The sequence below is a fragment of the Phalangium opilio genome, unplaced genomic scaffold, assembly GCF_054372755.1.
Source record: "Phalangium opilio isolate 3A_F unplaced genomic scaffold, DU_Popi_V2 ptg000113l_1, whole genome shotgun sequence".
Lineage (NCBI taxonomy): Eukaryota > Metazoa > Arthropoda > Arachnida > Opiliones > Phalangiidae > Phalangium > Phalangium opilio.
The window spans coordinates 3452331-3474680 of NW_028324209.1; the positions used below are offsets into that span (position 1 = coordinate 3452331).

Below are 22350 nucleotides of genomic sequence, written 5' to 3' on the forward strand. Positions count from 1 at the left end.
CAAAACTGTCTTAACAAATTCAGCAGTCTCGTGATTTTACAAAACCATATATTTCCTAGACACCCACGGTTGTTACCCACCAACTACAAGACAAATGTCTTCCCCTAATCAAATAAAATGGCAAAAGCTCACTGAAGTGAAATAGGTGAAATTATATCTTCACTAATATTATAAGCCCGGGATTATTGGCCCATTTACAAATCTATGCCGCCTATATTTCATTCAATACGCTGTAGTTGAACGGGTTAGGAAACAGAAACAAGAGTAATACGTTGTTTTGATAAAAATATGGACGAGAAAATCGTATTTAATGACCCAAACTGGGATTAGGAGAAATGGACGAACAAGCTTGAAGAGAACAGCGACAATTCAGGGAACGCTGCGAAAGATTGATTCTTCGCAGAATTTCCATGGTGTACAGGCACCACGCAACTTCTAAGTAACGCGAAGTTTACGTTACAATATGGCAACGAATAAATAAGAACGTTACGAAATAGATTTAGGGTTTCGTTATCATTTCTAATTTAGGTTCAGTGCCCACGTTTTCATTTAAATTTAATAGAGGACGTTGTTTTGAAAAATATTTCAGCTTTAATCGTCTTATTAAACGAATTTTTCCCCTTTATAATATTTTAACGGGAAAAATCAATAAACATTCTATATTAATTTTAAACCCGAGTTCTATAAAATCTGATGAATTGAGACCCGACGGTTCCGCGTCAGCTTTTGGTTATTTAACGTGCAGTTGACAAAATAAACAGTTTCGTAGATGTTAGGTAATGTTAGCTTCATCGACTAAATTGATGTGGACTTATACAAATACATCAACTTCATAAACACAAATTGCGTTAAATCAGACCAATCGATTTATAATGCGAAATGAAATAAACTATTTCTAACAGAAATCAATATTTAGAAATTAACTTAATAAAAACATTTTTTATTGATTTGAACACGGTTCTAAATGTTGCATATTTCTCCTATTAATCATTAATGTTAAATTAATCGTAGGAAAAAAATCTGTATGAGCTTTAATAATGCAGAGATACAGTTGTAAGTGGGCCAAACACTAAAGGGTTAAGTTAAGTCCTAAAAAAAGCAGCTAGCATAGCTAGCCAGTTCTCTTAATGGTTTCGGTCATTATTGCTTGGGTGTGGCTTGTATACTGAAGGTTGAATTCTCCGTAGCATTTCGAGTGCGGAATCTAAGCTCCCCCTGGAATATTTCTTCGTAACTTTCGATTATTTTAAATAAAGCATTTGATGTATAAGCCGCCATATAGATTAAAAATTTCCTACATAGCACACGCTTAAAATCCCGTAACGCTCACAAAAAAAAACCAAAAAACAAAAACACCACCATAGCACGCGCTTGTCTTCCGAGAATTGTCAGCTTTCGCTATAGTGTTGTATTGTTCTATGAATTTTAGTTTTAAGCCTACTTATAAACATTTGAACTACAGGTCCAGCGTCAACTTAAAGGTAAGTCGCGTACGGTATAAGAGAAAGGGAACGTCTGTTTTAGATGAGAATTCTCAGAAAAGCTGCCTAAAGTTTCGAAGCCTTTGGGAGACGAGAACAACGCTTTTGGAAAAATGGTAGTCGATAGCCTTAAATCTTTGGTAGTGAAGCTAACAAACAGAGTCTACGCCCTTAGCAACGGAGCTCGTGGTAGAGCGAGCGTACAGGGATCTAGCGACATATATCTAGATATATATAATAGATATATAGAGGCGCAAATATTACTAGGGTTACGGCGCACACTCCAAGAGAAAAATGCTCTTTCTACGTTGGTGGCGGTGGTGCTCGCTGGTAGTTAGCGTATTTCATAGACCCCCGCTTTTACAGTGTTTATTATTCATGGGGGAAGTCGATAAAAACGTGCACCGTTCGGTTTATTCCAAGTACATGGACTCGTACACGAATGTATATATCCACGATCACGTGACTTAAATTGTTTTTTTGCACGCCTAACCTTGGAGAAAGACTCGAGTAACTTGAGGTGTCGCCATAATCACCAATATATTGAATACTTTTCCACTTCCCCGTAGAGCCCAAGCGTACTATAGTCCCGCTTACCCAAGCTCAAGCCATTAAAAAATGCTACTTCTATCCCTGGAAGGTAGAGTTGACACGGGGAATTATTTTGCCAAGCGATGGTGCATACACATATGGGAGGAGTTTGTATCGTAACGCTGTTATTAACGTCAGACTTGGTCTTACTAAAGTTCCCGCCCTCTTCCTTCAAACGGAAAGATAATGATTCGTATTGTAACCTCTATAATTCACTGTGAAAATTGATTTAGGCAAATTTTTACAATCAGCTTCTAAGTCGAAAATAATTTCGATTAATTATGTCGGCATTTTTTAATTAGTCATCCCTCAAATTGGTGGAGAAATTTACTTAAAAGGGTAATCAGTGAAGACTACGTTTAATCGCGGTGATTTTCACCCCTTTGTTGGCTCCATATGGCTTCGTATATTCTCAATCTTTTGTGACATAACGTAAACAAAGAGGCCAAATGTCGCGTTTGATCGACCTTGGCTCAGAGCCTTTATCGCGAGCGTATGACAATATAAGCTTATAATACTCTCCATAAGTACGGGTCGAACATAAGTTCGTAAGATATGTTCCATAAGTTTGTCACTGGTCACTGAGAGCTTGTCATGAAATCACGTTGGTCATAGATTCGAGGTAAAGCGACGCCTGGTGAGGAGCTGTCAAAGGCTTAATACAGACTAAATAGGAAGATGGAGTGCAAAAACCGAGTGTAGTAAATTCTCGCTTGTCGTTCTCGAACTAGCTCTAAGTAAGTCTTAAACATAACGAAGTACAGGAAGTGTCATACTTATAGAACATATCTTATAAACTTATGGTCGAAGGATATTTGCTACGAGCACGCATCCTTCAAAAAGGGGGTAAAGCCGCGGCTCCTGGTGGCGAATTAACTCATCGCCTACTGCAAACTCCACTACCTCTACTAGCAACCCGACTAGACCAAGAAAGTAAATCACATTATGTTACGCGTGCCTCCATTCTCTCACGGTTTAGAGAAGAAATTTGTAAATGAGCGCGGAAGTCTCGAAAAACCGATACTTTTGCATTATAGGGTTATGGTGTAATTTATCCCTTCGCTGCTAAGCTTAAAGTTACAGGGATAAATTTATCTCGAAGACAGAATCCTCTTCACGGCCCGGCCTTATCGAATGGCAATTTATCCAAATAATCGAATCTCTATCCTATTGATCGATTAAGTCAGGCTCGCTCGCGGTCAATTAAAATTCGATCAAGTTAGGCTTAATAATAATAATAAAAAAAAAACCTTTGAGAAATTTCCCTTTAACCTTTGGAAGCCTGAAATTCCGAGACTAATTAATTTCAGAAGTAAATTTTTCTCTCACTACGAGCCAAAATCGTTGCGGCTCGTTTTAATTGAGCTTAATGGATTTTTCGCCCATTTTCAATCTCAACGCCCCGAGCAATTTTGAGTCTTTTTCCCTCATCAATATCTAGCCGTGATCTTATAGAAACCAAATCTAATTTGTCTCATCAGGCTGCTCTGAAAGAGACTTCGTATCTTTTCCGAAAGGGTTAAGTATTCATCTTTTAGAAATTAATGGATGGTATAATGACATATTATGGAAAGCTTAGGCGCCCGGAAGTTTTAGTAACTTATTTCGAGTTCATTTTTTTCCTCAATATGACCCCCGCTTCTTAGTACGCGTCTAATAGATCAACTTTCCTTTGAAAGTAGTTTCATGCAGCATTGTACAGGGTTCGTTCAAAATGTTTGAAATAAAAATACCCGACTTTTCCAGGATTTCCCTGACCGAATTAAACAAAATCTGATCATTTGCAATAACTTACAAGACGAACATATAAATTTTGAAATTAAATATTATAGAATACTAGCTGTTACCCGCGGCGTCGCTCGCCTGTAATAAGAATTTTCATCAAAATGATATAAAGAATGGGTAGATTTTACTGATGACTAATATTTTTGTAGCACCCTATAGGAGAGAAGGCACTCGGCGTTGCCCGTCAGCCCGTCGGGACATTTTTTTGTTTTTTTTCACTCGGACATTATTCCATACAGAAGGGTTTTTAAGTTTTTGGCCGCCATTTAAAAAGATGGCAACAAATCGAACCCAAAAGACCATTCAGCCCGCCGATAGATTAAAGGAAAGCAGTGTTTACAAAATCGGTTGAAAAGAGCGGACTTTGTTGCATAGAGAAGATTTTTTACATTTCTGGGCGCCATTTTTAAAGATGGCGGCGGATTATAAAAATATTTCTTAGTACGCGCCTACTACTTATGAGTAACGTTCCTGCAAATTTTCAGCCTTCTAGGGCAAGCGGTTTGGGCTGGGCGTTGATTATCACTCAGTCTGTCAGTCAGGACTTTTGATTTATATAGATAAAGATTGTCGAATTTATGAGAAAATATTCATGCCTGATCCTCGCTCACTAGTAAGTGAAAGGTGGAGGGAGCGAAGCGACCTCCACCATTTTGTGCTCGGGCCGAATCTCTAGTCCCTCTGATACTGTTATCCATGAAACTTTCAATTTCCTTGACCTCTCCCTCCGATTTTCATTTTCCCTGACTTATCCCTGACCCTTTCGGCCAATTTTAATTTTTCCTGACTTATCCCTGTGACCATTTTAGCCCATTTTCTTTTTCCTCGAATTTTCCAGGTTTTCCAGATCGTGTACGAACCCTGTTGTAGGTCAAACGGTTCTGTAGCGCGGATTTCACAATTCGCCTTATGTTTAATCAGCGCCACCTAAGGTGTAGCGGCGACTTTGGGAACTTGAAAAAATCGCGACCAATCAGAGGACGCTGTTTGTCCGACTATTTTTTTTATTGGGGATATTTGGAGAAAAAAATGTTTAGACGAGTGTGATGTAGATTTTAACCATTTTCGGCAACTAAAACGGCTGATTCTCGTTAAAACGGTTAGAAAACTGGCAAATCGTGTTATTCTCGAAGATATATAAGCGTTTAAAACAAGTAAGACAACTTTTTATTCGTTTTATACCCGTTAAATCCATCAAATCGCGTTAAGCCTTGGCTATTTCTTGCAGCATTTTCCATTGATTGACGTCGTTTTCACTGTCCAAGATTTACTTTTCGAGAAATTTAACATTTTCTGTGAATTTACTTAGATCGAACTGTTTTGTTTTTGCGTTAAATACGTCCTAAGCTTCATATTGTTCATAAAATCTTCATGATGGCTTTGCCAAAACGAAAGCTGGCTGACGTTGTGTCAGCGAAAGTGAAGAAAAAACCGTGTGCGTTTACAACTGCAAGTACTTTGGGAGATGATTCTCCTAGGTTGTATTGCCTGTGCCAGCAACCAAAAGACAACTCCAAAAAGATGGTGCAATGCTCATTGTGCGTAGAATGGTACCATCTAACTTGCGTGAATTTGGATGAAGACAGCCTGGACTTAATAGATGATTATATGTGTAAAGCATGCATCGACGTAATGGTTGTAAACCCAAACATGTCAAAAGAAGGTGAATGAAGTTGCTGATATTCATTATGGCCACCAGCCTTTTTGAAAATAAACCAAATTTGTTATTTCATAAAAAGGACTCCTTCGTTTACAAGGAAGAGTTACCCCAAAGGAAGGATGGGGTGAAAACGTATTTCTAACAGATTTGTCAGATGGGATTGCCGAAAGTCACTCAAAGACAAAGCGTGAGAAACAGGAAGGATTCATGCTTTTTAGGGAGGAGAAGATTTTAGGTATTCAAAGCAACAGAAAAGGTATGTCACATTATGACATTTTGATTGATTGAGATTAATTAGAGTTGAACCGGTGCTCTAGGAAATGTCATTTTCATAAGAGCTACATGTGACGCGGATAGAAGACCCAAAACCTACAACATGTTTGCCTGTTTCAATATCGCCAAAGAACCAAATCAATTAAAATGGATATCATGCTCTTGCCCTGCGGGAAATGACGGTGATTGTAAACATTCGATAGCACTTTTATATCAACTCATTGACATCGTAAGAATAAAAGCTGAAACCTTGCCGCTACGTGGGACGTGCACCAGCAGGCTTCAAATGTGGCATGTCAAGAAACCAAAAACAGACGAGCCGTTTCTTCTTAGTGATTTGGAAATTGTTAAACACGACCCAGCCAAACCAAGGAAAGCTCTTTTAGGGTGCGCGGTTCGTACGTTTAATGTGTTGCCACCGGGGTCTCAACCGATATCTAAAGAAAAATTGGAAAATTTCGTTAAACTCTTTGACAAAATGGACATAAGTATGCCAGTCATCGGTACAATAAAATCGAACGAGTGTATTCCAGTCCAACCTAAAATACACCAAAATACATTTTTGATCGACAAGTTGTGGGAATGGGTAGCTAAAACTCCAACGAGGGAAAGGAATGAAAATTTTCTGAACATTTCTGATAATGAAATTAAGGTATTGAAAAGTATCCAAGTAGATTTAGCTGGATCAAAATATACTGAGGTTAAAACTCGCTTACAAAGCCGCTCACATTATTGGCATAAGCAGAGGAGTCATCGGCTCACGGCATCCATGTTTGGAACTTTTGTAAAAATGCGAGATGAGACTGATCCAGTAAAAACATTTCAACAAAAGAGGAATTTTGTTACAGCGAAATCATTGGATCATGGGTTGAAATACGAGCCGGCAGCTTTCTCGTTATTCACACAGAACATCAAGACCCAAAGCCACACTTCTGTTGGATTAATTGTCAACCCGCAGTTTTGTTTTCTCGGAGCTAGCCCTGATCGCCTTGTATTGATTGAAGATCAACTATACCTAGTAGAAATAAAGTGCCCGTACGCTATTTTTAAGAATAAGGAAACTATTAGGACAAAAGCTGCCTCTGGTAATTTTTATCTCTTTGTGGATGAAGAAACTGAAGAACTTGAGCTTAAGAAAAATTCGGATGTGTACCATCAAATTCAGGGACAGCTTCTAGTTTGCAATATGCCTGTGTGTTTTTTGGTGGTATTTGTACCACCTGGTGACATTGAAATTTTGATGATAATGAAAAATAACAATTTCACCAACGGCAGCTTACTTCCCAAACTTTCTACTAAATATTACATGCATCTCTTACCATCCTTTGCCAAGGAAATGTTTGAAAAACCAACTGAGTAAGAACGCAACTGAAAATTTGGTGTATCATCCTAACCATTTGTTTTAAAAAATAAAATCTTTATGTCTAAATGATAACGGCAGTAGGCAATGGGACCTGCCAAAACAAAACTCCCAATGAGTAACGAAACTAACGATGTGGTGTTTCTCGTGTCACATCTTTTTGTAAGCCTTACGAATGAGCCCGTTTTTATTAAAACCTCTCCAAAAACATAATAATAATAATAATAATAATAATAAAAAGCTTTTATTAGGATATACCTTTAAGTCTGAACTTATTTACAAAGGTGTCCTGTAGTTTAAATTATTTTACACTTCATTATGTATATTCATTTAAAATTATTTTACACTCCAATATTTATAATCATTTAAAATTATTTTTCACTTTAGAAATTTTAAAATTAATTATCTTTAAACCATATCTTGTTTTATGTATTGGTTAAGCCTGTTTTTAAAAACATTTATAGACTTTTCTGTTTTGATGTCCATCGGTAGATAGCACAATCTACTTTTAATCCAATTTTTGAACCAGCTTACCGGTGAAATTTGACAAATGGCAACATACTACATATATTTTCTCGAGCATAGGTGTTAAAGTCAATGGAATTTCTCCTTTCAAAATTTTAAATTCTTTAACCCGACCAATAGCTCTTTCTATGTGTATTCTGGCAAAAGCAATCTTGCGTGTTTCGGAGAGTTGTGATGCGGTGAACTGGTCACGACCTTGAAGAAATTCAGGAATGTATAGCTTCAGTTTCTTCAAAGCAAGTTCTTTAGCGATATCAAAACCCCGGTCAGCCATGATACCGTCACCTTCTTCCAACATGTCCAAAAGGCCACAATGAAGAATAAGTTTTTTATCAGATGTTCTTCCACAGTATAGGTTTGAACAATAAGTTAAGTGTCCTGATCCAGCCATTCCAACAAGCGCTTTGACCGTGTTGCAATGCTTATAAGCGCTGAAGGTTTCTCGTTGAGCTTCTGACGCAGATGGTTTTTCAAGTTTAAACTCTGTACAGTCTACGATGATCCGTAAATCTGGATAACGTTTTTTTATTTTGGCCGAGGTCAACTCGAGAGCCCTTTCCAATGAAGCAAAAACTGGTAGGTGAAGGCAACGTTCGTAAAGAAACAACACCCACGTGTTAATTATTCGTGAAACATGCCCTTGCGACAAATTATACAGATCAGCTAAAAACTGTTCCTGGGTTCCCAATCTTAATCGAACCAGTGTCAAGAAAAACTCCTCTATTGGGTTTAATTTTCTAGGACGGCCGGGCTTGACAACTTCATGAAAGTCTTTATCGGTGTTATCTCTTATTTGGTTCGTTTCCTGACCAACATAGTTTAATTTTGCGCATTCTGGTAACAGAAGTTGATAAAACGCCCAAAAAACTTCATATGAAGGGAAGCCTGTATAAAATCTAATAGCAGTATCATTGCTAACAAATCTAGTCACAGTAAATTTTTCTTTGGCACGCAAGGATAGTAATTCTAATTGTTTTCTCACAAGTTGTACTTTGCCAGGGGTATTAGGAGTGTATGTAGATTTCAAAGAAATTCCGCTGCTAGGTAACGACAAAGATTGGCTTGACTGCACCGAGGCAATACTGCTTCTCTGAGACTCAGATTCGAGCTCATCAGCATCGTGAAGGCATATAATATTAGGTAATGGGTTTTCTGGGTCGGGATCTTGCAACTCCACCTTCTTAATATCACCGCCATTTGATTCCTCAAGCTCTTCCAGATCAAAAGACAAAGCTCCCATTTCTTCCAAAATTTCAGTTCTTTGTTCAGGGCTCAAACGACAGAAAGGCTGTTTCGGAACGTGTTCATCAGTTTCAACCATTACGTTAGTATTCCGAAATACAGACGGACACGACTGAGGTTTTAAGCGTTTAGGCTTTGGTTTAGCGGTGGGGAAATAATCTGATTCTATGAAATGTTTCGAACAAACTCGGGCGCTATACAGGTCGGTGGGCAACGGTCCTAGTGCGTTAGTTATGGCATCAATCCATTTTTGTTTCATTGTGGCGTCTTTTGGGAAAAAATGGTAAGAAAGGGATTTCAAACTGTTGTTGCAGCATTTTAAGAAACAACGGTTCTTTGATGCCATGTTTCTTTAAGTAAAATGTTAAATTTCTCGAAAAGTAAATCTTGGACAGTGAAAACGACGTCAATCAATGGAAAATGCTGCAAGAAATAGCCAAGGCTTAACGCGATTTGATGGATTTAACGGGTATAAAACGAATAAAAAGTTGTCTTACTTGTTTTAAACGCTTATATATCTTCGAGAATAACACGATTTGCCAGTTTTCTAACCGTTTTAACGAGAATCAGCCGTTTTAGTTGCCGAAAATGGTTAAAATCTACATCACACTCGTCTAAACATTTTTTTCTCCAAATATCCCCAATAAAAAAAATAGTCGGACAAACAGCGTCCTCTGATTGGTCGCGATTTTTTCAAGTTCCCAAAGTCGCCGCTACACCTTAGGTGGCGCTGATTAAACATAAGGCGAATTACATAAATAAGAAAGAAATGGTTCATCCGCTTTTGTAGACATTTACACTTCGTGGAATTTAGCATTAGTTATTATGGCGATGGAATTAAGATTAAGATAAAAAACGTGGCAATTATACAGAGAATTCCGAGTTTTCTTTCTTTCTTTTTATCTTTCTGAATTTACGCTCCTTCGCGGCGGGTTACTTACTCCTTCCTTCGTATAGCGAGGAACAACTCTCCTCGTATCTATCCCCTTATAGCGAGGTTTTCCCTCTGAACGCCTTAGAGAACGTATCTCACCGTTGTCCAGGGAGAAATCGATGCCTAACCCTGGCCTGGCCACCGCAATCTGTTGTATACTTTTCTCCAGTTTCCTATTCTCCGGACTCGGAAGACGCTTTACGGACTCAAGCGTGCGAACATTCCAACAACAAAGTATATAGGACTGGAAGCGGAGAGATAGCGAATTTCTTTGTCGTTGGCCAGAATTATTCGCATAAAGGCTAGTTCTCACTTGGCCAGTAATCGCGGCGAATTTATTTTTCGCGTGGCGAAAAAAACAGGCGATATTTTAGTCGCTGGGGGAGTGGTTCTCATTGGGCGCGAAATTTTAAAATCGCTTCAGCGCTATTTTACGCATCTTAAGCCTAAAAATTCAAACTTGTATTCTATTTAATAATGAACCAAGTTATTTTGCGTCCTCCTTAATAGAATTTTTTGACACATCAATATTTATCTAATAGAAACATAATCAATTTTAGCTAGCGTACGTATTTCACTCTTAAAAAATTAAATTAGAAGCTTACTTGCCTAAACTTACCTTGTTATTTTCATAGAGATCAGAACATATATATTAGAACTCAATGGTTATTTTCATTAACCAAGTGACCAAGGCTTAAAATTGGCGACATAGCACACTCCCCCTTCCCCTTACCTGAACCTGATTGGCTGAAGTCTTTTTTCGCCGAGCGTTTAGCGAAAAAAAAATAGAACAGTCGCTTTGGGACTCTTTGGGGCGATTTTGACGGCGACTAGAAGAAAATTCGCTCATTTTAGTCGCGCGTATCAAGTCGCGTGGCGAAAAATGCATTTTTTCGCCAAGTGAGAACCAGCCTTAACAGTCTTGGAAATGCCAGGTGCCGTTGCTGGTATTCTATTTTGGCTCCGAACCTGACTGAGTGATTATTATAGAATTTTCCACTTTGTTTAATTCTTCAATGAGAAACGTTTTTTTTTCTTGAAAAAAAGAGTGACGGAACCCTGCACGTACTTCGTTCATCTATCCGCGCGCGAGCGAGAGAGAAAGAAGGAACAAGTAAAAGGGAATATGAAATAGTTTTCTAAAACGCCGCCACCTGTGGATATCCTCTTCTCTTTTCTATCTTACTCCCCCGCGTTCGTCCCAATCCAATCCCTCCTCTCAAGACAAATCACTTCGTTACATCCGCGTTCTAGATTTTTTATTTTACATGTAGCTTCCGAATATACTTTATTCCCCTCAGTCAGTCAGTTAGTGTTTGGATTGGAAAATTACTTTTAGGGTTGTAAGAGCAGTGACGCCTTAGAATAAATACGCTTCGAAAAAAAAAAAGAAAGAAATATCTTAAGTAATTTTTTTCTGCGGTGTTTATGGAATGATTTTGAGTTGTATCAAAGATTATAATTAGAATTCCGCGTCAATTCAATTCGATAACGTGAAGATGGTTTTTAGTGCTAAATGAAGCTCCACGTGGACGTTTACGACAATACGAATTGAATCCAACTTCCAAGTTTACCACCATCTCTATATTGATGTATTTGTGAATGGCATCCACATGATCTCACTCACTGACTGATCATTAGACGTATCTTCGCGGACTTTTAACCCACCCACGGTGGTGCAACTAGTTTGGTATTAAAGTTGATCCCAAGAAGAAATATTTTTAATCGGCTTCCATCTTGGAAGACAATGAAAAAGTAAGGAGTGGTAAAGAAGAAAAGAAAAGAGATTTTGGTTATGGTTGTCTCGATATTCGCGGTCTTACGACGATTTAAAGAATGAGGTAGACGAGAATTTTTGAAAGCGACTTTCGGGGTGAAGAGAGAAGAGGCAAGTTGCCGGAGTTGTACAGACAGCACCGGCTCAAAGTCTATTTTAGTTGAAAGAGCGTAGCTATGCCTCGAAGTTGGCACGAATCCGTGTTATTATGGTGCTGCTACGAAGGTTGGGCTGAAACCAAAGAGAAAGCTCTCGACGCGCGGCCAAAAAACCAGCCGGGATAATTTCTCCTCTCCCGTATAGAAAGACTAACTTGAAATTAGTTCGCCGGATCGCTTCATTTGGTCCGAATTTGGTACGCTACGGAAGCGGACGCGAACAACCCCTTCTTCATCTTTCTCTTCTCAAACAATTCCCAGTCGTTCCTAAATTAAAATTATACTTTGGTTAACTTCTATCATTCCAAAAACTCGCTCGGTTTTAATCCACCTTCGGGATATGAGGCGCGGTTTTCCTCGCGATTAACGAGTCCCCAGCAGCACGATGAAATCCGTTCCAACAACTCCGTGATGCGTCGCTACAGATTCAAAATACGAAGAAAGGACTGGTATTGTGTTTGTGAAAAGTGCTCCACGAATATGCACCGTGACGACGGAATAATTTTAATCTCGGGTGACGTCGTTTTTCGCGCTTAGTTTCATTTCGTTTAGCTCCTAAATTGTTTAGGAGTTTTAAGAGATCGCCGCGCGATAATGGCCATGATGATGAAAGGGCTTCCAGGAAGTGCATACGGTGGTGGCGGACCCTGGGATAAAATCATGAAAAAATTCCAACCAACAAACATCACGGACAACTCTGGTAATAACAGGTTAGCTTTTTAGTCATTTGTTCGTCGATCTTTAATTTTTATTCTTGGAAAAGACAATTGACTAATAAAAAATCCCGCTATCGTGGCCTGAAACATTTTTCTTACCGTCTTGTATTAACGAGATAATGTCCGCGTCTTAATGCAATTTGATTATATTAAACTATTTATTTCTCTATGGAGTGTGAGGTACTGCGCAATGAGGAACAATGTCAATAAGAAATACCATGTGATGTATGTCCCTGTTTTCCCGTTATGATCACAAAAACAATTTACATCCGTGGCATTCATTCTTACAATTACTACGAATCGTCGAAGACAGTAGCAATAATCATTAGGACAAAGTCATAAACAAAACAACGAGCTGTTTTTGTGGCATGGAAAATAACGCGTGTTTTTAAATTAGCCCGCATTAGTATTAGAATTCTATAGTCTACCGTGTCTTTAACCGTTTAATTCGATTACCAATAGTTCGATTTTTGGTTAATGTAATAATTAATAAATCCCGTTTGATGCTTTTTTAATTTTTCTAAAGTCAATATAAACCAAGTCAAGAAAACACCCTCCACTATCGTCAATAGACCAAAGTGATACCTCACACCTCGCAAAATATAGATAAAGTGGTCTTCTTTGCGAGCCTGAGTCGCTTAGGACAAAATAACTAATGTTAGCGTGACGTCAGTGGGGAATCGACTAAATTAACATAAAGGACTAATCATGGTATTGCGTACAGGGACGGTTTATTATGAACCGTCACTGTTCGTAGTCAGTCTGTGTAGTGATTAGTCCACGTTGTCACGGTCTACATTGACTTTTTTTATACTTGAGCAGCATTCCTGACGCCACTGAAGGCTCGTCCAGAAAATCCTTCAGTGACGTCCACGCAAGCAGGTGAGATTGGCCAAGAAGTGTGACATTGTTGTTAAGTACTTGCAACCGCCTTGGGTAATACGTTCTTTTATTTCGATGATTGTGGGTAAGCTTAGCTTTTACGTTTTTCGAGGCTCAACCATTGATTGGCCTGTTGATAATAAAACTAACGGTAGAATTTAGCATTTGGTAGTTGTAGTAGGATCTTCTCTAACTTTGCGTTTGAAACTTAACGACAATGATAAAATTACTTAGTTTTGAACGAAAGTCGGGAAGACGGTACGCGAATGCCACTCTGTGTTTAGAGTGTCAGCCGAGCTGACAACAAACATGTAAAGTAAAACCTTAAGTTCATAAGATATGTTCCATAAGTTTGTCACTAGTTGTCATGAAGCGACGTATAGGTCATAGATTATCGTACAGCGATGCCCTGTCAAAGGCTTAGTATGGAATAAATAGGAAGATGTACTGCAAAACTGTGTGTAGTCAATTCTCGTTCGTCGTTCTCGAACTAGCTCTCAGTAAGTCTCTAGCATTACGAAGTATTGATAGTGTCATACTTATGGAACATTTCTTATAAACCTATGGTAAATAGGTCAACACCCGAGAAACCGTCTTCGCGACTAATTGGTTCAAAAATTAATTTTAACGCGTTTAAATTTAAATTATTGTAAATTCAAACCGTTTTTGGGTGGGAAAGGAGTGTAAGAGAAGTTCTTTCTGACGTCAAGCGCGCCAATGACGTCGCAAACTGTTAAAATTCTCGAGATATTTGAGGTTGATGTCTACGAAAACTATATAGCGGTTGCGACGAATACGTTGCGCTAAGCCTTTTGCTCCTCTAAAATAAAGTTTTCATAAAATATTAACTGAAAATGTTCCATTTTCATGATTTTAGTCCGTGGAAGTTGAAAGTCCTAAGTCGTGGTATCGTGACTCTCTCTTCGTTGATTGTTATTAGCAGACGAAGCTTAGTCGCTCTTGCCATTTACTTAATGAAGTTTCGCTAAGAACACTCGGTATAATTTCATTTAAATTCTGTACTCCAGCGAGACACTAAGTGAAACGTGAGATTATGGAAAGCGGGTAATGACTTCATTACCGCTATTGAACCGGTTGACGCCTGATTCTTTTGTTTGCTACACAAAATTAAATAAAAAGCTAGGGCTCCGGAATTATAAAAAGGGACATAGTTGGGGGGGGGGGGACCAGTAACTAAGTAACTACACTCTCCTACATTAATTTAACATTGTTAAAGATAGGGATTTTAAATATATTAAGTATTTCAATTGGAAAGGTCACAGGGAGGGAATAACCCTTCTGAACAAATGTCATTCATGTTTTAAGTAAATAATAAGTTATATTATTTGAGCACATTTCACATTCGTCGTAAAAGATTTTCACGAGACTCTAAATTAAAGGTCGAAATCCAACTGAGAACAACACCAAGCCGCTTAAAGGGAGGGTGAAAAAGAAAATCAAGTGATTTTTTTATCGATTCTTCTACCATAATTTATAAGACCTATCCGCAGAGTGAAACCTTGGAGGAGAGAACGGTTAATCTCTGCAAAGGTGAAACATACTCCGAATGGTTATAAAATTCAAATTAATTTGAGATACTTTGAAATTAGCATCTCCGACCAATCGCGTAAAGCCCTGCCATATTGTTAACAAATTCCCTTGCCATGGCACGCTCCATGTCAAATGAAATTAAGCCTAGCACTCGCCGTTAAAGTTCAAAAAGATGAAATAGGAAAACATTTTTTTTAATAGGGAGCTAACAGTTCTGACCCTGAAACGTCACTCTTACTGGAGTTTCATCCTCTAACGGTTGGAAACAGTATTATAGTGCAAAAATGCCATCCAGAGAGGGGCTGCGTGACGTCAGACTATCTCTTCCCCCTAGCCATTTGTTAGCTCCCTATTGAAAGAGAAATTATTCGCGGACAGACATCGCTCAGTTTTCAGTTCGACTATAGAAATCTTGTTGTTGGGCCTCGACCTTTAAAGCTACAAAACTCGATCTAAGATTAAAACGTCGTTTTTTTTTCAAGTCTTAAAGTGGCGATACTTTTACGCACTTCTTATAATGAAGAAGGCTTAACCCTCCCATCCGTAGCACTCGGATTCGAATGGGTAATTTTAAAAAATGGCCGGAGATGTTGCGATCTCCTATTGTTCCGCCGGGCTTCCAAGGTTACGATTCGGAATCCTTACGACTCCGCGCAATGGTCTCTAACTCTAAACCGCTTTAGCGACGAAACAGTAATTTTTCATCTCAGTTTAACCCCAGTTTTCACACTGCGTGTCTTTTGCACAAAGGCCGGTCGCTATTTAAGAACTCAAAATCATAGCCTGCAAGGTTCATACGAAATTTCCAAAAACCAATTTCCACGATATTTCCTGGCTTTAAGAAGTGCTTCCACGTAAATGTTTCATTGAAAAGCTTTTATAATCTAAAATAGCAGGACTGTCAAAACAATTCACAAGCTGAAGAGACGCATAAATGTACTAACCAGTTAACAACTATTTTACTGAAACTATTCAAATTCGATTAGGAATTTTACCAATTAATAGTTTCCCTTATTTTCAAAATAATTAGGATTTTGTTATGAAACCCGCGTCAGCTTTCCTATCACAGTTCCTGTCGATTCATACGCCTAAATTTTGAAGTATCTGCCCTTCCGGCCCCAAACTAAGCTTATACTATTGTTTTCATTACACTTAAAGGGGGGTTCCGACATCGGGTACCAGGAGGGGGAAGAGTTGGAGGGGGTGGGGGTCAAATTGATTTTGCTGTCCACCACCGCGTCGGTGGCGCCATCCTCTATTAATTCTCTTACAGCAAAATCCGGCCCAATTTTCTCCCTCAAGAGGCCGGTAAGACAAATCGCTTATTTCGATGAGAAAATTACGAAAACTGTCGATCTTCGCAAGCCCGATTGCGGAACCTTTAAAGATTCAGTAGGAAACGGTTAATCCTTTAAAACTAAAATTTAATTACGGTTTTCTTTGAAATTAATAACAGTTAAGATTTAGTTTAATCTGCGTTGTAATTTATGGTAATTGAGCAAAAATAATGATATTATTAACACATAATATTAAAATTATAACGAAAGTATTAGCTTTTTTTTTTCGTCTAAATTTCTAATAAGAAACTACCAAACACAAATACAGTTATTCCTTCCCGTACCAGAGGGGAAAATCAGGCCTACTAAATGTCAGAGCATCATCATGTAGGCCTACATAGTTTTCAGGAGGCCAGGCTACTTTGAGGACAAACCGCGGTAGAAAGTAACTTGACCTCCAAGTGTAAATGTTATCAATTCTCCTAGCCTGAAAACTATAGCCAATCGGACACCTCCGTTAAGTTTTCCGCCATTTTGAGGCAAAGGGAAGAAGCCAACATTTCAAAAACAAAGTCCTATTTCACCTTTCTACTAATTTTAAAGAGCTCTCTAAGCTTTTTAAGACAAGTGCAGTTAATTATTAAAGACGTGACAAGGGAGGGGGGGGGGAAATAGATTTAGATCTAACTTTTGAGATGAATGTCCCAAAGAAACTATGCCTAGGTCAACCTAAGCGCTATTGTCGTAATTTTGTGCCAAGATTCCACAGCGTGATTCCATTCGCCAAGGAGTAAAGATACTAAACAGCTTATCAACGTTTATTAGCGCTTAGCGAAAGCATTTGGACAAGGAAACTCTTTTACGCATGATCATGAACTTGTACCTCTACACGTTTCCTTTTTTTTTCTTCTTTTTCTTCGCCGTTTTATGACATTAACCCTTTCGCGCCCGACCTTCTCACTGCGTGAAAGATAAAGGCGCAAAAGATAATTGCCATTCAGGGCGTGAATCCGGAGTACACCCATATTTCTTTTAGCCTTAAGATTGGGGCAAAATTTTTGACAAAGCCTGAACATAAGCTGGCTATAATTAAGTGTGAAGGATTGAACCCAGCCCAGGAAAATTACACTTCAATTTTAGAAGAAGGAAGGGGGGGGGGAAGGGAGATTTTGCGGTTTCTTATCTCTTATTTTCGGGCAAGAAAGCGAATAAAAGGTTTCATTTTTAGAGATGTTTATTTGTTGGGGATAGTAAGTTAACATGTCATATGACTAAATGCAAATATAAATAGACAGAAAGTGGGGATGGCTGAAAGGGTTTGGTAATGTCCAATGAACTGTCTCGCTTCTTTCGTTGACCAATCACCGCGCTACTTTTAATATTACTAGGGATTGTGCGAGCCTTAAAGGCCGACTTCCATCGAAAAGAGTTCTAGCGAACTGAAAACCGAGCATCGAGACTAACAATGGAGCGACCGTGCCGATTTTCGAATCCCCACTGGGGCAACAGTTGGAAGGGTTCTAGCTAACTGAAAGCCGTGCAATGCGGTTCTAGCGAACTGAAGATACACAATAGAGTGTTTCCTTCAGGGGAAAGCAAAAATTCGAGAGGAAATAAATTTAAATGGATTTCTATTGTTCATCTTCAGTTCGCTAGAACCCTTCCAGCTTTTGACCCAGCGGGGCTTCGAAAATCGGCACGGCTTCATTGTTAGACTCGATGCTCGGTTTTCAGTTCGCTAGAACCCTTTTCGTTGGAAGTCGGCCTTTAAGTTTTAGGTTTCAGGTCGAGTCCGAGCCATTGAAAAATTCCGGATTCGAGTTTTGAGCCGAGTATTGATTGAATGTGATGTCGAGTAGTCGAGCCTTTTTCACTAAGTCAAAAACATTTATTCCGAGCCATATTCTATTTGAGCGCTTTTCGAGGCTCAATTTTCCATTAAATTTTAACCCTTATATCTTATATAACTGACGTTTCATATTGACGCAGGTTCGATATTATTATCGTTTATAGCTTCTTAACTTAGGGAAAAATAGATCCACTTTCAAGTATAGAATATTTTCGGTTCTTGGAGACTATCGTAGATTTCGTATAAATAGTGCGTAGACAAGTGTTGCCAATCATTTGTAAGTGAAATTCAACCACTATCTACAAGACTACAACATACAGAAAAAGCCTGTAGTCTTCCCTTTATGCGGACTATCTATAGCGCAGTGTAATTCGGTTTGCCCATGCACGTACCGGCTTTAGTATTCATACGCGAGTTTACCCCTTTTATATCGCGGGATGGGCGTAAATATTTTTTTTTGGTTCCTTTTGCTATAGTTGAAGCGTGCGCGAAAATAAAAAAAAAAGTAGTTCTTTCCCAATTGCGAGTCTACTGGATTTCGCTGGCGGTGGGTGGCACGGTACATGTGCTAGCTCTTATTTGATCCGGTCTCCATCGGTTTACGCCAAGGGCCAAAAAACAAAATGGTCCAATGTGGAAGGGGTTCTCTCTCTCTCTCTCTCTCTCTCTCTCTCTCTCTCTCTCTCTCTCTCTCTCTCTCTCTCTCTGTCTCTCACCCTCAATTCAATTTGGCCAATTTTACTGTTGAGAGGAAAACTCTAAGGAGAAACGCCAGTTGATTGATACTACTCGTTACGTTAAGATTTTAATTAAAGAGGAATTCTATTTAAGGGCAAAGTAACTATATTTGGTTAAAGCGTTGGGTTTAGCGCCGCGTCAAAATCCGGCATCTCAAAATGAGAAGAGAAGGAAAAAAAATTGGGATCGGTAAAGTTTCTGCCGATGCGTTTTAGCGAGAAAGAGCAAAGTGAGCGCGAGATAGAGGAAATTGGAGCGAGGTAGTGGGAGTCAGATGCCGCGAGATACTGAGCCTTTTATTTTGCAAAATATCCACCAGGGTGCGTGGCGCTAGATTCAGGAATCCGGGGACTTCTCCAGTACTCGACTCGTAGTCCGTTTCTACCATGGCGGCAACGGCTGATAACGGGTCCGCGTTAGCCGAAATATTTGCCCCGCAAACGGCTAAAAATCCAGTTCGATGTTTCAAGGATTCCTTCGCCGGTGAATCGTGGGTTTAACGAAACGATGCGCCTGATTTTAGTCGAACCCGATGCCGGCTAAAAAAAATCATGTTTCTTTGCAAGTAGCCGTCGCTACATTTTTAGCCTAGCGTCTAGAAACGAACTATAATCATATCGGAGACGCGCGCGCGAATAACTCTCGGACGCGTTTCGCGCCTAAAATGACCTACGAATTTAAAAAGACCACTCTTTCGAGCGGGTCTATTTCACGATGTGAGCTCCAGGGTTTTTAGTTCCTAAATAGTCTATATTTAGGAATTTACGTTACTTTAAAAACCGTAGCGTAAATGTTAAAATAATTAATATTTAAAATTCGTAGCGGTAGTAGTTTCTAGTTTAATTTTAGCACGTTTTTCTTAATTTATTTTTTGCAAATTTTTCTACCTCAGTTGTAAATATTTCGACTAAGATAATAAGTAGCGGAGTGATTAATTAGGACTTATTAAAATAATAATATTAACTCGTCTCTTCGGTTGGTTAATCGCGGTTTGTGACTGGGTTCTTGGTAAACTAATAAGAGATAGTGAAATAATAATTTTAATTTATATAAATATAATTAAATACTCGGGAATCCTGCGAGTCGTCAAAATCAGGATTATCGTTTACGTACCGTTGATTCGAAGGTGCAGATGATACGAAAAATCCGATTCAAGTCATATCGTGATTGGTCAAGACTGATCTTGTACAAATTTTATTCGCCGCGCGGTTCTATATAAAAATTTAAATGACAACTTGTCAATCCGTCTCACGCCCTTCGTCGTAGAACTGTCCGATCGCAAATTATGGCGAAAATAAATCACAGCGATAGCGTTGATGAACTCGTAATATTATACTCGCTCGTGGAATAATAATAGTAATCGTAATACTTAATCGTCGTCGAATTGCCTCGTCGTTTACCGCGGTTTCGGAAAAGTGAAATTGTTTTAAATCGTCAACCGTCTCGCATCACGAGTGTTCAGTCATGGCCGCTGTGGCTGGAATTTGGTCACAAGGTGCCGGAAATTCCGGAGGGGATGCAGCAATACCTCCAGAATTCTTTTTGGATTATTACTCGTGAGTTTTGACGTCCACTTCTCTTCTCTTCTCTTCCGCTTATATCTTCCATTACTTCGCTTCTTCTTCTTCTTCTTCTTTAATTCTTCTCTCTTTTTTTTGCCGTTTATGTTTTTCTTTTCTTCTCTATATACGGTACGACCGCTTTTGTTTTTTTTCTTTTTAACTCGTGTCATGCCAGCGGGAAATGGGGAAAAATTCCAATTCCTGACTCTCTGTATATCTGCCATGTAGTGGGTGGGGTGACATTCACTCTGGTTTCAACGAGAAACGTTCTCGAGCGTGCTGGTAGTGTAGTATTCGCGATATAACTCGTACAAACGTTTCGAAGCCGTTTGCCAATAGCTGCTGCTCGCTTCAACCGTTCCGCGTAATAACAACAACACAACGGTATAAATAAGTTTACGTCTTCCGTAAAGATGTTACGGATGCATTCCGACTCCGAGACGAACGCCAGTCTTATAAAAGATGGTTGAACTTTTACCACCCACCACTTCTTGAACGAGCTCGCCGGTTTTTTAAGTCACGAGGAAAGTGTCGTCTGCTATTTTTCAGGTTTCGTCACGTGGCGTATTGAGTCTATTGACGTCACTAACTCTAAGTACTTTCCCCACTTTAGTTTATTGAGGGTGTTGCGTATATAGACGTAGGACAAATTGTAGGACAAATCAGCTAATTTGAAGTAGAACGCGATAGTCTAAACAATGAAGTAATTTATTCACGAGCCGTTTTCTAAAAAGATACTTTATAGAAAACCGTTTCCGTCATTTCAAGGTTAAATCGAGAGATTGCGTAATGATCGAATACACTTGACGCGTAACCCGTATTCAGTGTACAAAAGAATCCGAGTGATTATCCCCTCTAGGCCTCTAGTGAAATACGCAGTTATTTTGGGGACAATGGCACGGCTCGTTTTTGTTTTTTTTTGGGCTGAAATCATTCATTTCCGATTGTAATTACGCATGTAGCCAAAAATAGTGAAGCTATCGTAATTTGTTTTTAAACTTTAAAGCCATTTCTTATCTATCTTTTTCCGCATCTGCAAATCAGGAAATTATAGAGGATACATAAGGAATGCTTATCTACCCCTGCACCACCGTTAAAGGATCAGTGAAACTGCAAAGTGGGCGGGTATTATAGTTACATCGCGATGACGCGTAGGCCCCGTATCTCCAAGTATCGTAAGCCTTCCTCGTGTCAACTCTATAATTTCCTGTGCCGATTTAGTTTTATTGTGACATGTTCTTAGAATGTATATTACTATGTTACAAGCAATATCATCGCAAATGTTTTTAAATAAATTACTCAGATATCAATTTGTATTTTGCGAACAATTTTTCACGAGCTTCATACCCGTTAGTTTTACACTCTAGTAATTTAATCTCCATGCGAAATACGTTTGGCTTTTTAGGCGAACGCTCCATTTAAATTGAGAGTCGCTTTAAATAAACTAAATCCCGATATTTGTATAAAAAGCAAATAAACCTTTCATTCAAAACTTCGACGCCGTTTTCGCAATTTCAGAAATAGAGACTCGCGAAGCTAGGCGTTTTATTTACGCACTCTTCATTCAGGGTTTTAAACAGTACCAGGGGAAAATCGGCAGGAAATTTCATATTGCTTCTCCAATCTTAGTCTTTTCTACAAATAAAAGTGAATATTAAAATTGGTCAGATGGAAAAGGCATTGAATTTTTGGGAAGCTCTCATTTAAGCCTCTTCGATTTAAATAAAGGGGGTAGGCAATCCTCAGTATCGGGACATACAAGGGGGTTGACCCATAGCCGTCTCTACGCACTCTCTGGACACAAAACGCCAAGAGCGCAGGCGCCGAAAAGCGAGATGGAAGGCAAAGTTTTAGTTACATCGAAGAGGTTTATAGCGGTTCTCATAACAGCGGTTCCCTAAAACGCAGTTTACCCGTTAGGGCAGTTCCCTAATCCTATACAGTGCACGGTTCTCGTAAACGCGGTGTACCGTTACAGCAGTTCCCAAA

At 39.0% G+C, this 22350-nt stretch overlaps 4 protein-coding genes across 6 annotated transcripts in view; 2 read left to right on the forward strand and 2 right to left on the reverse strand.

Annotated features, from left to right (window-relative positions):
• The window catches only part of snRNP-U1-70K (small ribonucleoprotein particle U1 subunit 70K), a 76983-nt gene that overhangs the window by 9116 nt on the left and 45517 nt on the right, over positions 1 to 22350 (reverse strand). The window lies entirely within an intron of this gene.
• The window catches only part of Sh (Potassium voltage-gated channel protein Shaker), a 60719-nt gene that overhangs the window by 3181 nt on the left and 35188 nt on the right, over positions 1 to 22350 (forward strand). The window contains exon 1 of one of the 2 annotated variants that reach the window (XM_089853230.1): positions 19155 to 20355. The exons of the other annotated variant lie outside the window; for it this stretch is intronic. Within the exon in view, the coding sequence (XP_089709356.1) occupies positions 20264 to 20355 (92 nt within the window). The 5' untranslated portion in view covers positions 19155 to 20263. Of the gene's footprint in view, positions 1 to 19154; positions 20356 to 22350 lie in introns of those variants that run through there. 2 annotated transcript variants of the gene reach the window in all.
• LOC149623379 (uncharacterized) lies at positions 4762 to 7403 on the forward strand. The gene is made up of 4 exons (XM_089853227.1): positions 4762 to 5011; positions 5086 to 5520; positions 5597 to 5773; positions 5835 to 7403. The coding sequence occupies exons 2-4, from the start codon at positions 5229 to 5231 to the stop codon at positions 7148 to 7150; spliced, it is 1785 nt and encodes a 594-aa protein (XP_089709353.1). The 5' UTR covers positions 4762 to 5011; positions 5086 to 5228; the 3' UTR covers positions 7151 to 7403.
• LOC149623380 (uncharacterized) lies at positions 7378 to 9670 on the reverse strand. Its single transcript, XM_089853234.1, has 2 exons — positions 9415 to 9670; positions 7378 to 9340 (listed from the first exon to the last, which is right to left on the reverse strand). Exon 2 carries the CDS (start codon positions 9261 to 9263, stop codon positions 7659 to 7661), a length of 1605 nt encoding a protein of 534 aa, XP_089709360.1. The 5' UTR covers positions 9264 to 9340; positions 9415 to 9670; the 3' UTR covers positions 7378 to 7658.